This window comes from Nematolebias whitei, chromosome 2 (genome assembly GCF_014905685.2).
Source record: "Nematolebias whitei isolate Nwh7 chromosome 2, NemWhi1, whole genome shotgun sequence".
NCBI lineage: Eukaryota > Metazoa > Chordata > Actinopteri > Cyprinodontiformes > Rivulidae > Nematolebias > Nematolebias whitei.
The window spans coordinates 29,444,551-29,462,476 of NC_056499.1; the positions used below are offsets into that span (position 1 = coordinate 29,444,551).

The 17,926-nt window shown below is 42.4% G+C and overlaps 1 protein-coding gene across 1 annotated transcript in view; it reads right to left on the bottom strand.

Moving 5' to 3' along the window:
- Window positions 1-17,926, bottom strand: part of LOC119430177 (myocyte-specific enhancer factor 2A) — a 72,860-nt gene that overhangs the window by 9,899 nt on the left and 45,035 nt on the right. The window contains exons 4-5 of the mRNA XM_037697618.1: window positions 7,892-8,026; window positions 7,582-7,783 (exon numbers count right to left, since the gene is read on the bottom strand). Of these exons, the coding sequence (XP_037553546.1) occupies window positions 7,582-7,783; window positions 7,892-8,026 (337 nt within the window). The remainder of the gene's footprint in view (window positions 1-7,581; window positions 7,784-7,891; window positions 8,027-17,926) is intronic.

A 17,926-nucleotide genomic window follows, 5' to 3' on the forward strand; every position in this document is an offset into this window, starting at 1 on the left:
TGGCAGTAGAGTAGTAGTAGTAGCAGTAAGGCATGCCGTTGTACCATGTAATAGGTTAAAGTGCCTATAATGACAAATACAAAAAAGTTCAAGACAAAAATAACAACTTCATTTATTATACTTTATTGTTTTTTTTTTCTTGGAACTTTTTTGAATTTACCATGTCCTGGATGGGGCAGCACGGTGGCGCAACTGGTAGAGCTGCTGCCTCTCAGCGAGCAGGTCCTTGGTTCAAACCCCAGTCCAGGGGCCTTTCTGGGTGGAGTTTGCATGTTCTCTTCGTGCATGCGTGGGTTTTCTCCGGGTGCTCCGGTTTCCTCCCACAGACCATAAACATGCATGTTAGGCTGTTTGGTAACTCTAAATTGTCCCTAGGTATGAGTGAGAGAGTGAATGGTTGTTTGTCTCGTTTGTCTCCATGTGGCCCTGTGATGGACTTGCGACCCGTCCAGGGTGTACCCTGCCCCTCGCACAGTGATTGCTCGCACCAGCGACCCCCGTGACACAAAATGGAATAAACGGGTAAAGATAATGGATGGATGGATGTCCTGGATGACTGAGAATCTTTACCAGCTAATAATGACACAATCTGCTTGCCAAAGCCTGCCACCTTCATTCTGCTCGCTGATTGGAGCAACCATCAAACCAGCTGCACCGTCCCGGCAAAATGCAGCTAATTTAACCATTAAAGTGCATTTATTAAGTAAAAGTTCAACTGAGACACACCTTTGCTATAATTTTGAGCAAACAAATAATTGTTTTAGGTGCTTATCTTGTTAAATTTCGAAGAAACGAGAAGCGTTCCTCCTCCTTTTTTCCTCCTTCTGCTGGCTCCCGGAGCATCGAGGCAGTGAAACTATTTTTTAAATAAAGCTGATTTGACCATTAAAGTGCATTTATTAAGCAAACGTTAGACTGAGACACACAAAGACTGAGACACACATTTGCTATAATTTTGAGCAAACAAATAATTGTTTTTAAGTATTAATCTTGCTAAATTCTTGTTAAAGTCCTCCCATGCACGCTCCCATGGCCGCCATTTCAGTTCAATTCAATTCAATTCAAAAATACTTTATTAATCCCAAAGGGAAATTATTTGTTGTTGTAACTCGTTATCCTCATTTCATTAAGAGATATTATAGATACTGATGGCTGTAGACAGGAAGGATCTCTTGTAAAGGTCCATCCCACAGTGGATCCTAAGTAACTGGCTGCGGATGCCGTCCGATCCGTCCACGCAGACTCGGCTGGCTTCTCGGTTCCCCTCGGGCTGTAGGACCGCCCGAATGCCGGGCAGAACTCCTCCCAGAGCGATGGCTACTCCTCCCAGCAGTGTGCCGAGCTCCTCGTTGCTGCGGACAGCCAACTGTAGGTGCCGAGGGACGATCCTGTCCTTCCACTGTCATGAGCCGTGTTTCCTGCTAGTTCCAGGATCTCAGTGGTCAGGCACTCGAGCACAGCTGGCAGGTAGATGAGAATGCATCCACAGAACATCCTTTTCAACTCATTTGAGATTTGGGGCTGTAGTTGAGATATTATTTGAGCTTTTGAGATGTTAATCAGCTGTTGTTGGTTGTAGAAAACTGCCTTATTGCCATGGTTACGCATCATAACAAATGTCTAAAAGTAAAACAGTTTCAGTAAAAATCCTTCCAGCTGCACAGCATCCGATACCAGAGGAAACAATCATCCAAAAAATGTGATTTACATCCAGAAAAAGAGGAATTACAGTTTCCAAAAGCAAAATCTCAAAATGTAAGTAACAGAGCTGCTCCAACATGCAGCCACCTTGAGCAGTGCAATTCTAGAACACAAACATTCTAAATCACAAAAATAAATTTGCAGGTGAAAATTTGCATACAAAAATTCTAGAACACATTTGGCAGCCCATCGATTTTTGGCACAACACCATCCCACATTTTCGGGTTTGGCCCTCATTTTTGAGTTGTCAGTGGTGACGCGTAACAAATACGACACATCAGCGGTGACGCATAATAGATGCGGCGAAGTGACATATTTATGGATTTTTCCACTTTATTAGACAAATATGAACTGATGCGACTTATAGGGTGGAGCGACATGTACGGTGGGAATTACGGTAATACCAGCATGTCTTGAAGGGGAAGCATCCATGATTATTTTTATGGGCTACTTGTTACAAGGTTGCCAACCAAATATAAAAAAGCCTAAAGCTTCTGTAGCAGTCCAACCAAGTTGTCAGGTCCTCTGGACGATTTATTTTTGTTGAAACGTTTTGGCGTTTTGGCTCCTCGGACTGATGACGTTTTTTGGATAAAGCCCATCTCTGCTCCCTGGCCTTTGACACCATTTGAGATGTTGACTTTTAATCATTTTAATCGCTTTTTATTATTGTATGATTGTTTTAGGATTTGTACTATATGTGTACAACTTTTATTATGTGACTTAATCATTTTAATCACTTTTTTATCTGACTATGATTGTTTTATTATGTGTACAGCACTTTGGTCCTGTGGGTGTTTAAAGTGCTCTATAAATAAAGCTGGTATGGTGTGGTGTGGTATGGTATGGTATGGTATGGTATGGTATTGTATGGTATGGTAAAGATGAAACGTTTCAACAAAAAGAAACCGTCCAGAGGACCTGACTTAACTTTGTTGGATTTTTCTACCTGGGTTCAGTGAATGTCCAGAAGCATTTATCCTAAAATGATCTGTAAACACACTTTAAAGATCCAAAAACTACTCACTGCCATCAAAAATCAAACGCTTCATTAATTATTTAAAAGCTTCCTGATGTACAGAAAATACCTCAAGTGTTTTAATGAAGAACGCATTTCCAAAGCCAGCCTTCTGAGTCAGTGGCCCCCACCTTGACAATGCAAATTTAAAACACTGTGATCTAATTAACAGGATAAATTAAAATAAACCTGACTGAAAATGTTTGTCTTTGTTTTAAGGGTGTTTTAGATCCATCGGAGCATGTTTCTAAGATTAATACCAACTGCTTCACTGTGCAGGTCCTTCAGGCCACCTGAGGAAAAACACACGTTGCCTGTTTGGAGAACAGATGGAAAAAATATATGAACTACGGTGTTTCCCCTTGTTAAATTGCCATGGCGGGGTGCTCATCTCATCCATGATTTGTGATGACGGGGGGACGGACACATGTCTGAGCGCAGATTGTGCTAACAGTTTTTGAGTGGGGGCGGGGGGCGTTCAGCATGAGGGAAAAGGCAACGTGAGTGCTGCCTTTAGCTTTTTAGCTAGAGAGCCTGTATTTCGCACCGCTAGCTTAGTGCTATGTCAGTGTCGGGTGGGTAGGTGGGGGAGCAATTTGGTTTGGTAGGCGGGGTGCTCAGTTCTGCTGACGGGGTGGAGCAGCCCGCTTGTATAAAGGTAGGGGAAACACTAAACTATTTGTGTCTTTTACACTTTTCATTTCAATAGAGACATTACCAAAACCGTGAAAGTTTCAGTTTTCCATCCATCCATCCATTTTCTTCCGCTTATCCGAGGTCGGGTCGTGGGGGTAGCAGCCTAAGTAGGGAGGCCCAGACTTCCCTCTCCCCAGCCACTTGGGCCAGCTCTTCCATGGGAATCCTGAGGCGTTCCCAGGCCAGCCGAGAAACATAGTCCCTCCAGCGTGTCCTGGGTCTTCCTCTGGGCCTCCTTCCGGTGGGACGTGTCCGGAACACCTCACCAGGGAGGCGTCCAGGAGGCATCCTAAACAGATGCCCAAGCCACCTCAACTGGCTCCTCTCGACGTAGAGAAGCAGCGGCTCTACTCTGAGTCCCTCCCGGATGATCGAGCTTCTCACTCTATCTCTAAGGGAGAGCCCAGACACCCTGCGGAGAAAACTCATTTCAGCCGCTTGTATCCGAGATCTCATTCTTTCGGTCACAACCCAAAGCTCGTGACCATAGATGAGGGTAGGAACGTAGATAGATCGGTAAATTGAGAGCTTCGCCTTTTGACTCAGCTCTCTCTTCACCACGACAGACCTGTACAGCGCCTGCTTCACTGCAGACGCTGCACCTATCCGCCTATCAATCTCACGCTCCATTTTTCCCTCATTCGTGAACAAGACCCCAAGATACTTGAACTCCTCCACTTGGGGTAGGACCTCCTCCCTGACCCAGAGAGGGCACTCTACCCTTTTCCGGCTCAAGACCATGGCCTCAGATTTGGAGGAACTGATCTTCATCCCGGCCGCGTCACATTCGGCTGCGAACCGCTCCAGCGAAAGCTGTAGATCACGATCTGATGAAGCCAATAAGACCACATCATCTGCAAAAAGCAGAGACGCAATCCTAAGGCCACCAAAACGGATCCCCTCAACACCTTGGCTGCGCCTAGAAATTCTGTCCTTAAAAGTTATGAACAGAATCGATGACAAAGGGCAACCTTGGCGGAGTCCAACTCTCACCGGGAACAAGCCCGACTTACTGCCAGCGATGCGGACCAGGCTCTGACACTGGTCATACAGGGACCTAACAGCCCGTATCAAAGGGCCCGGTACCCCATACTCCCAGAGTATCCCCCACAGGGTTCCCCGAGGGATGCGGTCGAACGCCTTCTCTAAGTCCACAAAGCACATGTAGACTGGTTGGGCAAACTCTCACGCACCCTCCAGGACCCTGCTGAGAGTGTAGAGCTGGTCCAGTGTTCCACGGCCAGGATGAAAACAGCACTGCTCCTCCTGAATCTGAGGTTCGACTATCCGACGGACCCTCCTCTCCAGAATCCCCGAATAGACCTTACCAGGGAGGCTTAAGAGCGTGATTCCCCTGTAGTTGGAACACACTCTACGGTCCCCCTTTTTGAATAGGGGGACCACCACCCTGGTCTGCCAATCCAGGGGAACTTCCCCCGATGTCCATGCAATATTACAGTCACATAAGCCAACACAACCCTACAACATCCAGAGCCTTAAGGGACTCTGGGCGAATCTCATCCACCCTTGGGGCCCTGCCACTGAGGAGCTTTTTAACCACCTCGGTGACCTCAGCACCAGAGATTGGAGGGCCCGACCCAGAGTCCCCAGGCTCCGCTTCCTCAGTGGAAGACGTGCCGGTGGGATTGAGAAGGTCTTCAAAGTATTCCGCCCACCGACCCACAACATCCCGAGTTGAGGTCAGCAGCACACCACTCCCACTATAAACAGTGTTGGTGGCGTACCGCTTCCCCCCCCCGAGACGCCGGATGGTGGACCAGAATCGCCTCAAAGCCATGCGGAAGTCATTCTCCATGGCCTCTCCGAACTCCTCCCATGCCCGAGTTTTTGCCTCAGCGACCACCTGAGCCGCATGTCGCTTGGACTGCCTGTACCCATCAGCTGCTTCCGGGGTCCCGCAGGCTAAAAAGGCCTGATAGGACTCCTTCTTCAGCCTGACAGCATCCCTCACCGACGGTGTCCACCATCGGGTTCGAGGGTTGCCGCCACGAAAGGCACCGACAACCTTGCGGCCGCAGCTCTGGTAAGCCACCTCGACAATAGAGGCAAGAAACATGGTCCACTCAGACTCAATGTCCCCCACCTCCCTCGGAACATGTTCGAAGTTCTCCCGGAGGTGGGAGTTAAAACTCACAGGAGACTCTGCCAGACGTTCCCAGCAAACCCTCACAATACGTTTGGGTCTGCCAGGTCTGACCCGCATCCTCCCCCACCATCGGAGCCAACTCACCACCAGGTAGTGATCAGTGGACAGCTCCGCCCCTCTCTTCACCCGAGTGTCCAAGACATATGGCCGCAGATCAGATGAGACGATGACAAAGTCGATCATCGAACTGTGGCCTAGGGTGTCCTGGTGCCAAGAGCACATATGGACACCCTTATGCTTGAACAAGGTATTCGTTATTGACAATCCATGATGAGCACAGAAGTCCAACAACAGAACACCACTCGGGTTCAGATCAGGGGGGCTGTTCCTCCCAACCACACCCCTCCAGGTCTCACTGTCATTGCCCACATGAGCATTGAAGTCCCCCAGCAGAACAAGGGAGTCCCTAGGAGGTGCACTTTCCAGTACACCCTCCAAGGACTCCAAAAAGGGTGGATAATCTGAACTGCCATTTGGTGTATAAGCACAAACGACAGTCAGAACCCGTCCCCCCCACACGTAGGCAGAGGGAGGCCACCCTCTCATTCACCGGGGTGAACCCCAACACACAGGCACCAAGTTGGGGGGCAATAAGTATGCCCACTCCTGCTCGGCGCCTCTCACCAGGGGCAACTCCAGAGTGGAAGAGTGTCCAGCCCCTCTCAAGGAAACTGGTTCCAGAGCCAGAGCCATGCGTAGAGGTGAGTTCGACTATTTCTAGCCGGAACTTCTCAGCCTCACACACCAGCTCAGGCTCCTTCCCCACCAGTGAGGTGACATTCCACGTCCCAATAGCCAGCTTCTGTAGCCGAGGATCAGACCGCCAGGGTCCCCGCCCTCGGCCACCACCCATCACACATTGCACCCAACCCCTTTGGCCCCTCCCACAGGTGGTGAGCCCATGGGAAGGGGGACCCACGTCTCCTCTTCGGGCTGTGCCCGGCCGAGCTCCATGGGTAAAAGCCCGGCCACCAGGTGCTCGCCCGCATGCCCCACCTCCAGGCCTGGCTCCAGAGTGGGGCCCCGGTGACCCACGTCCGGGCAAGAGAACATTAAGTCCATTTATTTTTCTCTTCATCGGGGTCTTTGTTTCAGTTTCAGTTTTCAGTTGCACAAACCAAAAAACATGTTTTTCTCTTACTTTATTAAAATTCACAGTCAAACCGCTTTGATAAATAAGCTGTGCCTAAACAAAATAAAAATACCTAAAAAAAAAGACAAGCATAAAGCTCATAACTTCATACATAAGACTTTAGACCATCCATCCATTCTCGATACCTGCTTGAGAGTTTCTCCAGCAGAGCTTGGATGAGGGTTGGGGTACACACTGGACAGGTCACATGTCCATCACAGATCCACATACAGACTAACAACCATGCACACACACACAAATGCAACTACAGAGAATTAAGAACTGAAAATTACCCTAACATGCACGTTTTTGAACTGTGAGAGGAATACCAGAGGAAAAAAAAAACTTGCATACACAGAAAGAACATGCAAACACCAAATCGACAGGTTCCAGCAGGAGACCACAACCATGAGCTTCTTTCTTGAACAGTGCAAATGGACATCATGCAGTCCACGCAGCTCACTAAAGAACAACTTTCTTTAATAGTATCGTATTTTTTTTACTTTACGGCGCACCAGATAAGGCGCAGTATCAATTAACGGGTCTGTTTTCATAGACAAGGATCACCGGATTATAAAATGCAGTAAGTGAAACTAAAACATTTTGACAGATTTTTGAGCGCCGTGTACCACATAAAATCAGTTCAAGGTCAGTAAGCACAACCAGAATTAATACATAAGGTGCACTGGATTATAAGGCTCACTGTATTTTTCAGAGGCGCACTTAAAATCCTTTAATTTTCTCAAAAATTAACAGTCTCTTTAATCTGACAGCTTTGATCTGATCCAGCTTTGATTTTAGGTCTCTTTCAACAAAGAATTATTGTTTTTGATTGTTAAGAACATGTTTCATACAGTGAACACAAACCTGTGCTTCCTGTGTTGGAAAGTCTTTGTGAGGAGGGTGTGTTTCTGTGGGGATTTGTGTGAGGAGAGGAGAGGATCCCACTGTCAGCCAGAACTGCTGTGGCTGCAGCTAAAGCCTGGGAGGTCACTCCTCCTCCTCCTGGACAGTAGGCTGTGCTGCCTGGTGCTGAATGCATGAAGTGCTGCTGTGGGTGACCTGTGGGCTGGTGGATACAACAGAAAGACATGATGCAAACTACATAAAATGAAGCACTATTTTGTGTAAAACAAGAGCTGACAAATCCAACAATAAATTTGAAAGTGGAGCTTACAATTTTATGACTTTTCATCATGTTGTCGAACTCCTCGTTGATTTTTTTGTATTTCTCTTCAGTACTTGGAGTGAGGATGTAGGACGACTCAGCATCAGGACTGTCACAAGCTCGGTGCTCCTTCTTATACAAAGCCTGTTTGAAAAAAATATATATCACAATTAAAACCCCAGAAAGATTAGGAGTTAAACTAGGGGGTAAAAATCATAAACTCAACTGTAATTTGATCTATTAAAGCAGCTTGTATTTACCATTCATAATCAGATTTATAAAAGTTTATTAAAAACATTAAAAAGATATGTTAAGTTATTTAAAGAAATGTTTTTTATTTAGAACATGCAGTTAGCCTAAAAAGTTAATTTACCTTATTTTTTGCTGTATAAGTCACAGTTTTTTGCATAATTTACATGCCCTGTGACTTCTAGGCTGAAGCGACATGTTTATGGATTTTTTCCCATATTTCTAAACAAATTTTTAGCTGAGATATGACCATTTTCATTCATTCCGACTGAAAAAAAATTCAACAATACCATTTTCAGCTACTAGATGGCAGCAGAGTAGTAAGGAATGTCGTATCATGTAATAAGTAAAAGTGGCTATAAGGACAAATTCAAAAAAGTTCAATACCAAAGCAACTGGACTTTGTTTATTATACTTTATACATTATTGTTTTTGTCTTGAACTTTTTCAAATTTATGTTCTGGATGACTGAGAATCTTCACCAGCTATTAATGACACAATCGGCTTGTCGTATTCCCCCACCTTCATTCTGCTTGCTGCTTGGAGCAACCATCAAACCAGCTTCATTTCGCTGCACCGCCCCGGAGAAATCCAGCTAATTTGACCATTAAAGCACATTTATTAAGCAAAAGTTCAACTAAGACACACCTTTGCTATGATTTTGCGCAAACAAATAATAATTGTTTTTGGTGCTTTTCTTGTTAAAGTTCGAAAAAACGAGCAGCATTTAGTTTAATGTAAATTTTGCTTTAAAAAATCCCAAAACAAAAACAAACAAAATGCTACACTTTTATTAGATTTAGAGCAAGGTATTTTTTACTGGTGACCTGTTATTTGTGTCACAGTTTAAATATATTTACTGTACATACATTTTCCTTTTAACTCCAACCCTTAAATCCCATCAACCATTTTTTCTGGTTAAAGTCCACAATTTTTTCATATTACATACACAGTGAAATATGATGGCTATAATAAATAAATACTTATGTACTGTAATAAATGCTGAAAAATAATGCAAACTGGTTTTAAGCTGTTTCAGTCACAGTTTTGGAAACAGCCCCTTCACTTCCATATACGGGGTGTGACATCATGCCAGGGATCTGATCATCTGAGACCACTTGATTTTTATTGCACAGGTGTGGAGGCAGATGCAAAGACGGGGAGTCTCATGGAGAAAATACCCCCACCATGACAAACAAACTAACAAGCCTAAACCTCCTTTCTGACTACGGTGCAAAATTATTTGTCAAGCGCCAAAATATCTACAGGAAGAATAAGAAAAAGATGCAGAAGTTTAAGGAAGTTTAGCAGCAATACAGACACAGTCAGCGCAGAAGTGAGTCATGAGATTTGAGAGATTTGTGATATTTAGCAGGTTTGGATTTTATAGTTAAGGTGTACTGTAGTGAGTTTAGTGTTAAGTTTGGTCAGTTTTAGAGTGTTTGAGTCAAAATAATGAGGTGATTTTTTTAATGTGAAACCAGCTTTTTTTTGAGGTGGGGAATGAAGCCGTGGACCCAGTGATGGGCGGAGCTAAGGAGTCAGAACCACTCATAAAGAAGAGGGAAGCTTAAAGGCAGAGAGGTGGAGAAAAACAGAGTCTGGTTCAGACAGTGAGGACTGATGATGAAGTTGACGATCCATTATTTGTTTTTAAAAAGGAAAGAAAAGAAGAGAGCACAGAGTGACACACTGCTCCTGCCTATACCCGATCCCTGGTGTGAAGTTGTTGTTTTTTTTTTACACTTACATGCCCTGAATGTAAACAAAACATAACCACTGTACTACATGACAGTGATTAGTTAGGAGCGCTTTGGACTATAACGATGTGCGATGGACTTTAAAAAAAGATTATAGATTATGTGTCTAAAAATAAGGAAGAAAACCAGCCACTGAGAAAACTAGAAACCAAAAACTTACTACCAGGAAGCTAACAGCAAACAGTTACTTCCCTAACACTGTGGCCACATTGATATTTCTGCAGCTGAAAGCATGCTTGGCTGTTTTTTTATTTAATTTCTTAAGGTGAAGATAAGGACATGTTGCTCTAGTAAAGTTTGTTAGTCATTTTGCAACATCGCTGTAAACAGCTGCTCCTGTTAAATTCTTCACACTATTAGGCAGTCAGTCCTCTACTTAAATATTAAAAAAACATCTGATAAGTTTTAGACAGCCTGTGAACAGATCTGTGTGTGTGTATGTGTGTGTTTATTTATTTCATCCATCCATTATCTTTACCCAATATTTTACTTTTTACAATTGGTAAATTGCTCTAAAAATTTTGAAAAGTAAATGTCCCATTTCAGTTTACGATATTTTTCAATAATAAAATTGTACTTTAGGTATTTTTTTCTTCTCCTTTCAGCTTATCCCTTCCTCAGGGGTCGCCACAGTGAAGTAACTCGCACCAAGACTTGGAAATTGTTTTTACACGGGATGCCCTTCCTGATGCAACCACAGACCACCGAGCTATCACAGCCCTTTGTGTGGAGCAGAGAGATGCTATCTAGGGCACTTGGGGGAGCAGATGGTGGGGGTTAAGGGACTTGCTCAGGGGTTCAGAGTGGGGAAAGTGAGGGTGGAGGCAGGTGTGGGTGTTTCACCTTTCCCACCCACATTTTGATGTTGTCAGTCTGGGGGATCGAACCAGCGACCTTCCGATCACAGGCTTGCCTTCTCTAACCTCTGCGTTACCACTTCCCCCATATTTTTGGTTTCATCACATAATGAAATTCTACTGAAACAGCAAATTCTGTGGGTTACTGTTAAAAATTTTAGTACGAATAATTGAATCTACATGTTGTACTTAAATGCACCATGAAGACATTCATTGTCTACATGTGTTGCCCTAAAAATGTATATTAGTGCAATATTTTTAAGTAATCTGAAGAGCAGGTTGTATGAGAGCATTTTTATTCAAGCTGAAGGCTCAGCTCTAATAGTCACAATTCACAACAGTTAGAAATAGTGACTGGTGTAACAACTCTCTCAGACACAACTTGTTCTGCTGAAGTGAAAGCAGCCATGAACATTACTCTAATTAGTATTGCTTGGTGCAGTGTAGATTGCGTATATAGGAATCTTTAAAGTTAGTTTTTAGTTAAATAATTTAAAATACTGGTTACGTTAAGAAAGAAAAAAGTCTGTTTGAAGCATTAAAATGTTTGATGGATTTATTAAAAGAAAATACGTGCATTTCTCACTTTAAAATATGAAAGTATAAGTTTAAAGCTTAAATTTGAGACAGTCAACTGACTTACCAAAAACAGGTTTAGATAGTTGGTTTGGAATTAGGCCTGTCACGATAACAAATTTTGCAGGGTGATTAATTATCTCAGAAATTATTGCGATAAACGATAATATTGTTTGAAATGTGACAATAATTAGTAATTAGCATCAAATTTAAGAAGAAATGTTTGTTATTTGTTTTGCGTGTAGTACATTTTTTTCGACCATCGGATGGCAGTATAATACTCTTTGAACCGAAGGATGGATAGTGAGGGAGCGAGCAGTGTGTCTCTTTAAGAAAAATGGGAGGGAGGCCCCTTGACGTGACTTGAGCTGTCTCTCCTTCTTTTCTTCAGTTCTCAAAATGGCAGACGCTCGGTGTGGTTTGAGCTCTTTAGCATAGCATTTGTCACACAAAGCTTTTAATAAAAATCAGTAAACAAGTTCTCAGCTTCTTTTTGCAGAGAAAAACAACTCTTTACACGAAGGCACGGGTTTCAACCGTGAATTTTGGAGCTTTGACAAGCTCGTAACTTAGCTTCTCCGCTTAGCTGCTTCTAACGATCCAAAAACACGATTTTGGACGGTTAAAACTGATTTTAAAGAGAAAGGGAGGGTTCAGTGAAGAGCACAGGAGTTGAGCCTTTTGTTATCCAGTGTCTTCAGTAGAAAGAAAGAGACACGAAGAAACAATAAAGCCGATAAATGAAAATGGGGTTGATCATTTTCATCATGCGATTAATTGATTTATTGTTTATTACGACAGGCCTATTTGGAATATGGACAGATGATACGATGGGATGCTGATTTACAAAACCTGGACTTTGGAACAGGAGAGTCATACTGGCAGAAAAAAATAAAATCTAAAAATGTCAAACAAGCCAAGATGATGACATAAGTTCTCTGTCATCCATCATCTCCTCTCTGCCCCCCACTTAGTGTGAAAAGGCTGGACTGACAACTGGCAGTCTGTCCAGCCTGTACTCTGCATTCCCAGACACTGGTAGTTACTGAAAGCTTTAAACACACATTCACATGCCTATTTTCACCACAGGGCCTCAAAGTTCACTTTCGCAGCTGACAGCAGCTTAATAAGGCACATGCTCAATTATGCAATCAAATCATCCATTAATCCATCCATCATCTTTTACTTGCTTCTTCCTTTTCGGGTCACAGGGGTCACTGGTGCCCACATCCAGCAGTCACTGTGCAAAAGGCAGGGGACACCCTGGATAGGTTGCAAGTTCAGCATAGGGCATTTCATTTATAATCCACTGTGAACTTCAGCCTGTACTATTTAACATTAAAATGGACACATACATTTTGGTTTGTTTATTTTGCTGGTTTTTGGAACAGCCTTTCTCTAAGTCTGTCAGTCCATTTAATTATTTATTCTAATTACTTTGAAATATCTTGCAACTTGTTAACAAGAAGCTCTGTAATGCTTAGATGCTTTGTAAATTAAAGTCCCCTGCTTCCAGTGATCAAATCTTCAAAGATCATCTTGTCAGTCGGGTTATACCTGACCTCATACAACATTACAAGATCACCAACGATGACTTAGCCCTGGGAGTGTGTGTTGATTTTCAGACACTACCACAATAAATCTTAGCTCTATTTTTGTAAAAAAAAAACTGTTGGGGGCTCCCTTGCAAAATATATCTGTGATCTCAATGGGATTTGCCTGGTTAAATAAAGGTTAATAAATAAATAAATAAGTTAGATCCATTTTGGTGTTTCTTGATTTCAGCTGACTGTGGCAGCCATATTGAAGAGGACTCTAAAAATCATTTAGTTGTAAACTTAATTATTACTTTCTACAAGTTTCTTTAAAATTGATTTAATAATTCATGAAACAGAAGACTGACAAAGTCCAATAGTTCCCAGCAAAGTTTAAAAAGTATTTCTCAATCAGTTAAGTATAAGTTGGGTGGGAGAGAGCTGCAGGTGGCAGAGAACTGAAATCATGACAGGCTGCAGAGGGAGCTTCTACCTGCACCTGTGGGCTGCACAGAGGTGCAGCAGGTGCTAAATCATTTAAAATAATTTATTTTAAATAAACAATACATGTCGATTTTGCAGCTCATCCATCGATCAAACATCTGTGTGTCATGTCCACTCTTAATTTGAAAAACCGCACGAAAATCGAACCGCAAAGTAGCGAGGAACTACTGTACATTACATCCACATTCAGCATAGCCATACATCTAAGCGACGTTAAAAGATTGGCTGTAACTCAGTCAGTTTTACAGTTACTGAGCTAAACTTTACTGTGGTAGTAGCTGAGACTCTTCCCCACACATTTCTCCTCTGGCTGAAGCAGCTTCATGAAGGGTTAACCCTTTGCTGTCCAGATGCACTGATCGACTTTTGTCTTCCAACTTAAAATTTAAAAATATGTCACATCATAAAATCATCATAATCACAAAATAGAAAAGTGTTAAAAGTTATTTTTAATTATTTTATAACTTATGTGTTCAGTTGTTTCAGTGTAATTGATCAAGAAGTACATTTCTGCTCAGTGCTGCATCAGCTGAGTGAAGGGTTAACCCTTTGCTGTCCTGCTGCGCTTCTCTCCTCTACAATTTAAATTTAAATACTGTAATATTTTAATAAACAATCCATGCTGCATGGATTGTTTATTAAAATATTACAGTATTTAAATTTAAATTATTTATTTACACAGAAGGAGGAAGATCGCGAGTGAAACTTGAACTCCCCTACTTCACAGTTTTTCCCTTATCGCGGGGGGTTGGGGGGGGGATTGGTGGTCTTTAAACCCAGTGATAAATGAGGGACTACTCTACATCCAATGACTGCATTCTGAGTTTTATTAAAATCTTTCCAGTTGTTTATGGGATATTTTGCTAACACAAACACGTGTACACAAAGACGGGCAAAAACAATCATTTCAGCAGTGGACATTAGGACATCAAGCTATTTTTCATATAAGAATAGCACTGATGCAACTTAGCCAACTTGGATGAGATTATAACAACGTGCAAATGAGAGACTATGCAAAAGCCATCACAAGTATAAATGTCGCAATATGACGATTTTGTAAAGTAAATGTACTCATTACTTTGTAAACGTAGTATTTGTTAGCTCAGATATAGCACTATTTGCCCCATTTCAACACGAGTCTGTGATAACACCACCATGAACTGAATATTTGTATGAGAACAGCAGATGAGGAGTTTTCACTTCCAAGAGATGATTAATCAGAAGTTGTCCCTGATTCAAGTCTGAACGTTCCTAGACCTAAAACAAAATGATAAACAAATTGCTTATCCAATGACAGTAGACATTATAAGGACGGAGAGGGACGGGGTAGAAGCAGGAGAGCTGGTTCCAGCAGGATTCACTCAGACTCACAGGGTTCAAAACATCTCCATAGTTGGTGGTTGAAACACTACATCATGTCTGGGCTCTGTGGACTATCTCCAGAGTCCTTTACAGGGTCTGAGAGTGTGCGCCTCCTTATCATTTAAAATGTCAAAGTGGGCTTTAGTGGATCTCCAGAGGCATCTGGATCATTGCCACCAAGAGGCATGAGCTGCATTTCAGGATGATGAAGCTCTTGGGACTGTGTCAAAATTTTATAAATAAAGTCTGCTCTCCCCTCTGCAGCGAGTCTTTTCCAGTCGAGTGACTGCCTTGTAGGCTGAGATTAAGGCAGTGTGTGAGATCTGTGGCTCCCACATTTTAAAAAGCTAGAGCACACACACACACACTACATAATGTCTCTGTATGAAACAACCAATCATCTAGAACAAAGCCGAGTCATTCACTCCTTTTGTTACACTATGCCAGGATTCACTCTTTCAGTAGATTTTTGCAGTTTTCATTTTTTCATTCATCTTTCTGGGCTCTGCAGGCTGACACGACTAAAATGTAAACCTTGGACAGATGCTCTGTTGATGTTGAAACTCCACTCTTTTGGATACAAGCTTCTCTTCATTACTAATGTTATCTGTCAGTAAGATTTACAGAACACAGAGGTCTTGAGAAGTTGTTTAAATGGCACAGCATCGTCCACTTCAGATTATGAAGACTGACAGGCTTACAGCGCTGATTAAAAGTATTTATGGAGATTATAAATCAGTCGTGGTCAACATAAATTGGCTTTTTTGACAATAAAATAAAAACAATCCTCTTCAAAGACTAAGTGAAAACTGTTTTTTTTGCAAACTAAGGACAATTAAATAAAACTATGTAATGTAAGATAGGAGATAAGTGACTAAAAAATGTAGTTCGGCGAGGCTGAGAAACGGGAGGGTCTTGCTCATTTCAGCAACACACCTCCATGTATTATAACAGAATTAGTTTGCAGGAAAACTAAAGTTTTTGTTTGCGTTTAGGCCATACATGTTGTTGAAATATAATATTAAATTAAAATGAAGCCTAAAGTATGACAAAGGAGGCCGTAAATAGCTGAGAGCTGAAATACTGAGGCTTGAAAATATAATAATAATAATTATATATTTATTATTCAGCTGGTCTCCTCAGCTCAGCAATTACAGTGTTGTTAAGAGTTGCAAGAAGAGGTGATAGCACAGTGGTAAAAATGACCCTAAATTGTTTTGAAACATTCAAAACAAAAATGAGCCAATATTTTAAAGGATTTCATTGTCTCGGTTGCTGGAATGACGTTTTTGTACAATTTTCAGTCAATGATTTTAAAATGTTACCTCCTTTTAGCAGAGATGTGATCAAAAATAGATTAAATATATGTCATGCTCACATTTCATGAGACAAAATACAAAAACAAAACAACTTTAGTACTATTTGCATGAGCAGCTATCTGAAAAAAATCCTACTTAACCTGAGACAATGACTTCAAATAAGCTTTATTTCTGACCTATCCAAGATGGGACATCCGTTGCAGCCGAGGAGGGGTTGCATTTTAAACATAGTCAAATTTCATGCTCAAATGTTGCAAATGGACTGACCGATATGTAAAAGAGCAACCTTCTACTTTCCTGGCTTTGTTTAAGCTGGCTTGTCTGTCTACTTGACTTTTGTGGAAATAAACAAACCAGGTTTGAAAGTAGGCAAATTAACTCTGGCTAATGACTGCCAGAACATCCACAGGTGTCTGCTTGTGGTTTACAGCAGGAGAAAACACCCAACCACCAGGATCATAATGAGTATTAGGGTTGTGCGTTTTAACAACCCATAGCACAACTGAAGAGGTGAAGAAGAGAGTCTAGGCAGGAAGGAGTGGATAGTTCTCCTTAGGAGTAACAAGGATGGATAAGATTAGGAATGAGATCATCAGAGGTACAGCGCAGGTTGAACAACTGGAAGATAAAGTTAGAGAGACCAGACTGAGATGGTTTGGACATGTCCAGAAGAGGGACAGTGGGTATATCGGTAGAAGGATGTTAGAAATGCAGCTGCCAGGAAAAAGACAAAGAGGAGATATATGGATGCAGTTAGAGAGGACATGGAGATGGAGTGAGGACAGAGGATGCAGAGGACAGAGTGAGATGGAGGACGATGATTTGCTGTGGAGACCCTTGTTGAGTCTTGTTGGAGCTGTGTATTTGTGGTGTGTTCCTTCGTATTCTTGATAGATGAACCACATAAATATAACATTGTACGCAATGTCATGTTGCTGCTGCTGCGGCAAGATATTGTTTGTTGTTGATATGTAGTGTTGTAAGAGTACCAACAACATCTGCCCAGGGTTTATTCTGTACAAGTTGCATACATAACCCTCAGCACTGGCTCCCCCAGGGCTGTGTGCTGAGCCCACTCCTGTTCACTCTGCTCACGTATGACTGTGCGCCTACCCATCCAGGCTGTCATATTGTAAAGTTTGCAGATGATACAGCAGTGGTGAAATGCATCATAAACAATGATGAGTCCAGCTACAGGCATGAGGTGTCACGGTCAGCGGCCCCCGCTGCCCCCCCATCTGCCAAGCCTCTGCCACCTCCTTCAAGCTGCAACCAGAAACCAACATTTATATCTTCAAACTATCATCCCACAGTCTTAATCATTTCCTTCTATTTCAAGTTTCTGTCTCTGTCTGCTTTTTATATTTTTTATTGTTCTGCTTTGTGTGTGATTTTCTGTTTATCTGTTTCTGTTATGTTCCTCTCATTCCTCAGTCTGCTTCTCCACTCAGTCTTTATCATTCACACCTGTCCCTCATCAGCCACTTGCCCAGGTGCTCTCATTACTAACTCTCCCTCTGTCACATAAAAAGCCTTTCTTTCCTTCACTCCTTGTCCGGTGACTGTTCTATGTTCACAGACATCACAATCCTCTTCTGCCTTGTCTGGTTTCTGCCCCCCTGATGATCTGCTCTGCATTATTTCTGATCCAATCTGCCAAAAGTAAGTTTTGCTGCACCGACAGCCTTTTGTTTTGTTGTTAAAAAAAATAAATTGTTTTGGTTTTTGAACTCCTGCCTCACTCATCTCTCTGCAATTGGGTTCCAACCTCGAGGATCGTGACATGAGGTGGAACACCTGGAGAACTGGTGCAGGAAGAACAACCTTCACATCAATGTGAAGAAGATCAAGGAAATGGTCGTGGACTTCAGAAGGAACAACC